The following is a 5,519-nucleotide window of genomic DNA, read 5'->3' on the forward strand; positions in this document are numbered from 1 at the left end:
CCCCTTCCGTGCGGGCTTCTCGCTCCCGGGGGGACCGCCTTCTGCCTCTCATTTTAAGCCCTTAAATGGGCTTCAGCCTTTCTCTGCACGGAGCTGAAGGTGAGAAACCAGTTGCCCATCTTTTTTCTCCGTCATCAACGTCGTTCGTTGGTCTTTTGACCCATCTCACCTGCTGCCAGCAAAATTGGTTGTCAGGGTAACCGAGGCACGGTGGAACCCCGAAAGATGGGTCCTCGACCCCTCCCAAGCCGCTGCCATGGTGTGCAGAGTTGCACCAGCCTACTCGCTACAAGACTCACTGTCCCCGCACCCAGGCCTGGACCCTGATCGGGGCACGAGATGCATTATTTAGGTGCCAGCCTATTGGGGGCAAATGTAGTGAGCTCTGCCGTGCTGAAGTTAGCATTCCGTTGGGCATCGTTCTCGGGGGCCATGAAGTTTTCTAGTCTTTGGCGTTGTGATCTGCGTTTCATAACTTTATGTGTTGTAGGAGAGGCTGCCACTGGCCCATAGGATGCTTTTGTGTAAATTACAAGAAGGCCCCCAGTCCTCAAGACGCTTGGTATTCAGCTGCTGGATAATCGACAAGCAATAAGTATAATGCTGTGTGGTAGCACACACCTGCTATGTAATCTCAGCACTTGGGAGGCCGAGTCAGGAGGATCTCGAGTTTGAGGCCAGCCTTGGGCTACATGTTGGGTTAAAGGCCAGCCTGGGGGAGACATAGTGAGACAGTGTCTTAAAAAAAGAAAAAAGTGCCCCCCCACACCCCACCAAGAAGTGTCAAGTCTACAGGTGGGTTCCTCTGGCACAAGCAAGCAAACTGCATGCCCTTTGGGCAGAGGGATTCTTAAGGCCCTTTGTTCTCTCAAGGTGTTCTATTGAAAACCAGGTGAAGGGCCTGGGATTCTAGAATAAGTGCTTGCCTAACAAGTGCAAGGGTCTGAGTTCAATCCCCAGTTCCGCCAAAAAATAACCAGGCAAGAAGGGCCGGCCAAATAGCTCAGCAGACTAAAGTGCCTTATTAGGCAGAGCACAATGGCCTGGGTTTGATCCCTGGCCTGCCATGCTGGTTCTGCCCCCAGGGCGCCCTCAGACCACTCACCTGTAATCCCAGTGTTTAGGAGGCTGAAAACACAAGAATCACAAGTCTAATCTACCTAGGGAGACCCTGCAGACCCTTGTACTAAAATACATTTTATTTTATTTTTTTTTAAATATATTCTGCTGTTTATTTATTTTTAGCATTTATTTATTGTGTGTGTGTGTGTGTGTGTGTGTGTGGCCAGCTCAGCCCACCAGGGGGCGGGGCTGGCTGGCATGTGGTGCTGGGGGATTGAACCGCGGTCCCTGTGCTCTGCTAAGCTTGTTCTAAGTAGGTGCTTTAGACCACTGAGCCATCTCTCCAGCCCCTAAAATACATTTTAAAAAGCGAGAAGGAAAGCACATTTGCGCAGGTTCTCCAAGTGATGTCTGAGAGGACAAGCCAGATGGCCCCAGGTGGCCTGTCCCCAGGCAGGGCTGGGTCCCAGTGAGGAATGGGGTTGAATCCTGGTGATGCTCTACACTGGCACCTGAGGGAAGTGACATAATGCCTCTACTTCTTCATCTGTCAGCTGGGTAACCAAGAATGCACAGCATTTTTGAGTACACAGCACCAAGGCACCCTAAGGGGCTGCTTTAGGGGACACAGCCCTCGCACCGTGTGCGGAGACTGCTGTGGCCCCTTGTAGTCAGCCTGATCCCAGAAGTGAGGTCCCATCCTGACCTCAGATTGCATGCCAAATAATGGAGCCACCACGCCAGGTCACTGGGTCTTCAGCACTGGCACCGTGGACAGCAGGGACTTGTACTCAGTGGGAAATACTGTTCTGTGTTCACATTTTGCTTCTGTCTAAGGCCTTGGGGCCAGCCAGGGTTGTTTCCTCTGTAGATGGGTCAGCTGCACACTGGCCGCTGTGGGAGTCTCGTGCAGGAAGTTGTGAGGCTGCCTGGGCTGTGGAGGGTGTCCTGTGAGGGCGGCTGCAGCAGCGCTTTCTTCCACAGGTCCACGTGGCCTTGTGCATTGCAGGCATTGTTCTGATGTTCAGTGCCAATTCTCTGATGTGGACCTTCTTTAGCCGGGGCCTCAGTTTCTCCATGTCATCAGCCATTGCATCTGTCACAGTGACCTTTGCAAACATCCTCAGCTCGGTGAGTACCCCAAGGCCATGTGTCGCACATGGTGCCCTGTCCTAAACCTGGGTCCTGAGTGCATCCTCCACAAGCCACTGCTCCCAGACAGAAGGGACACAAAGTGACTTGGAGATTGGGCAGAGGCTTGACCTGGTTGAGTCTGGCTGCTCACCTGTAGCCGCAGAGCAGCTCATCGCGAGACATCTCGGGAGGTGGGAATGAAGCCTGACAGGAAAGAGCCTGCCTGCTCGCTGCCCCTGCAGACAGGGGTCCTTCCCAGCTGGGATGTCTCCCAGGCTTCCCCTCACCCCTGCTGGGCCTGGGGCTGGAAGGCGGAAGGGGAGCCCGAGCTTCCTGCTGCAGACCTGTGGCCAGGGCCCTGACGCTGTCTCTGCCCGCAGGCCTTGCTGGGCTATGCGCTGTACGGCGAGTGCCAGGAGGTGCTCTGGTGGGGAGGCGTGTTCCTCATCCTCTGTGGGCTCACCCTGATGCACAGGAAGTTCCCACCTGTCTTGAAGGCCGCTCCGAACAAGCAGCAGTGACATCCTGGGCGTGTGGCAGGAAGATGACAGTGGAGTCCCGCCTCGGGTGGGTGTGTCCTGCGCGACTACTTTGGCCATCTGGGTGTGCAGCACGCTGACTGTCACCACAGGGAGGTGCCAGGCCTTGAAGTCTGCCAGGCTGCCAAGGGGCCAGGCCCCACCCGCAGCTGCGAGGGCACAACCACCTGCCTGTGCCAGGAACACCTGCAGCGGCACTTTGACGCAAGGACCCCAGGGCCACCGCAGCATGCCCCCAGATGCAGGCGTCCTGGATTCTGGGCCGCACCAGGTGGCAGTTAGTGCCACGCCACAGCCCATTCTAGGCTGCCAGTCAGGGCCCTCCTGGGGGCTTTCTGACTTTTTGGGCATGTGTTACACCAAGAGGAGGAAACCTGGGTTAATAAATGTTTTTTGTATGGTAAAGCCCCCGGGTCTGGAACCTTGGTCCTTTCTTCCTCTTTGATGTTGGACTCTGAGACTCAGCTGGGAAGGTCCTGTGTGCTCTCGGGCAGGCGGGACTGTCACCCTGTGGAAGGGAGAATGGCCCAGATCCTCCTCTGCCCTGTGAGGCAGCTGGCTCCTGGGGGTGCAGTTCTAGTGCAGAGGCCTCCACCTGTGTCCTCCGCCCCCAGCTGGGGTGCCCGAGCCCCTCTGCTGGGCCCCTTCATACCCTCCCTGTTGGCCAGAGGCCCTGTACCTTCTCTATGTTGCCCGCAGCGGGGGTGGCCCTCCCTTCCATGTCCCCTGGAGCACTTCCTACAGACCTGACCCCCAGGCTGGAGTCACCCCAGCACCTGCGCTTCAGGGTCTGGAGGCCCCGGGGCCGGGCCCTGGGGCTGGGCTGTTGTGCTGCTTCTGCTTACCTCTGGCAGCAAACCCTTCTTCCTACCACAAAACAGGGTTGGCTCTGACGGGCCCAGGCCAGGCTGTGATCCAAAGTGGGAATATATGGGCCCCACCTTGAGGAAGGCCTCCCTGTGCCTGTTGTGGGGGCTGGGCCTAAGGCTCAGGCGGGTGAGTGGCCCAGTGCCACAGGCCACCCAGTGCCAGGGACCGTGGCGCCTGTCTGACTGCAGGGCCTCGCGCCAGTGCCATGGCTCAGCTGTCTCCCTTAGCCCAGAGAAGCCTTTGGAGGACTGGGACTTCTCCTCACCAGCCACCCCCCCCCAGCCAGTCAGACCCCACAGTGCAGCAGTAAGCAAGGTGAAGGCTGTCACTGGCCTGCAGACCGGAGTCCCACGGGATGCACTCAGGACGATGGTGAGGCAGAGTATGACGGGGAGGAGGAACTCATGGGGCCCAGGCCCCTGGGCACACACACTGGACATGGGATGGCTGACGTTCACACTGCATTAGCAGATATGCCCAGGTGGCCTGTAATCCCAGCCCTGGGGAGGCTGAGGCGGGAGGATCACTGTGATTGAAGGCCAATCTGAACTACATAACAAGGCCTTGTCCCAGAAACAACAGCAACCCGGGCAACCCGAGTGGGCAGGCAGCCCACAGGGTACAAGATGTTTTCTCAGAAGAAACTTTCTCCCAGAGCACCCCCCCACCGCAGCCTCCGCCCTCAGGTCAGAAGGTCGGGCGTGGCTCCTGTAGCTGTTGTCCCCCATCAGAGGCTGGAGTCAGCGTTGTCTGTGCTGGGCACCTGGGCGGCAGCGGAGCCTGCTTTGTGTTGGTGCAGGATCTGGCAGTTTGACATCTGGACCTGCGGCTGGGGCACACGTCGGCGTCACCGCTTTTCTGTTCTTGCTTTTTATTGTATCTACCTCTTTTTAAAAGGATTCACCTCAGTCTTTATTGGTGGAGTCACAAGGTTTCACCAACGATCACTCAAACTCCACAGCTTTCTCCAGAGCGGTGCGAGGCCTCTGCCTGCCTGGCACCGCCCTGCCTGGCTTTCTTACCTGGAGAGCGCACCTCGCTCTGCATCCTGCCATGACTGGCGGCACCTGCTCTACCGACATGCCCTGCTGCTGTGCCCGTGGATAGGCGATGCACGCCAGGGCTGCTGGCATGAGGGAGTCTCAAGGGCGCTTGGTGCAGCGTCCTGCGGGCAGACGCACACCAGGGATGGGCTTGCTGGGGCCTGCGGCGCCAGCTCCTCCAGGAGCGGCCACGGATGCCAGATGGCCCACACGCACCCCCCAGCTGTCCCAGCCTCTGCTCCTGGCCGGTGCTGAGCCACGCTTCCCTAGCTGTGGCTTTCTGGGGCCCCCATGAGCACTGACGGCATCCCACGTATTTTCTGTGCTCTTTGGTCACCTGTGTCCCTGCTTTGGGCTTGGGGCCATATCTAGTCTTTGCCCATGTTTTAAAAATTTAGGATTGGGTCAACTTTTTAAAGTGATACTTTAGGGGTTGGGGACGTATCTTGGCAGTCTAAGTGCCTGCCTGGCAAGTGCAAGGACCTGAGTTTGATCCACATTGTTCTGGCCTTGAAACCGAGAATGGTGGCCCATGCCTGTTCAGCTGGATGTGGGCTCCTGGCCACATCGACCCTAAATCCGCATGACCCCACCAGGAGGACCCAAAGAGGGCTGGTTGTTGCGATCGCTGGCATATTTCAGCTCCAAGGGACACCCCTTCCTACTTTTGTGCTCACCCTGGCCTGGGGCAGCCTCGGCCCTCGGCGCCCCTTTTCTTGCTGACACCTCCCTGTGTCGGCACAGCACAGAGCAAAGATCACCAGAAGTTTGAGACCAGCCTGGGCTACACAGTGAGACCATGTCTCAAAAAAGATCAGCCGACTAAGCACTGCTTAGGCAAGCACAGTGCTCGATCCCCAGCACCACATGC

General features: G+C 57.6%; 1 protein-coding gene across 1 annotated transcript in view; it reads left to right on the plus strand.

Annotated features, from left to right (window-relative positions):
* Tmem42 (transmembrane protein 42) overlaps nt 1-3,153 on the plus strand; it is a 5,350-nt gene extending 2,197 nt beyond the window's left edge. Inside the window, exons 2-4 of the mRNA XM_023700643.1 lie at nt 750-795; nt 2,047-2,193; nt 2,577-3,153. Coding sequence (XP_023556411.1) covers nt 750-795; nt 2,047-2,193; nt 2,577-2,717 — 334 coding nt within the window. The 3' untranslated portion in view covers nt 2,718-3,153. The remainder of the gene's footprint in view (nt 1-749; nt 796-2,046; nt 2,194-2,576) is intronic.
* The last annotated feature ends 2,366 nt before the right edge of the window (nt 3,154-5,519 follow it).

The sequence above is a fragment of the Octodon degus genome, unplaced genomic scaffold (genome assembly GCF_000260255.1).
Source record: "Octodon degus isolate 3935 unplaced genomic scaffold, OctDeg1.0 scaffold00126, whole genome shotgun sequence".
Taxonomy (NCBI): domain Eukaryota; kingdom Metazoa; phylum Chordata; class Mammalia; order Rodentia; family Octodontidae; genus Octodon; species Octodon degus.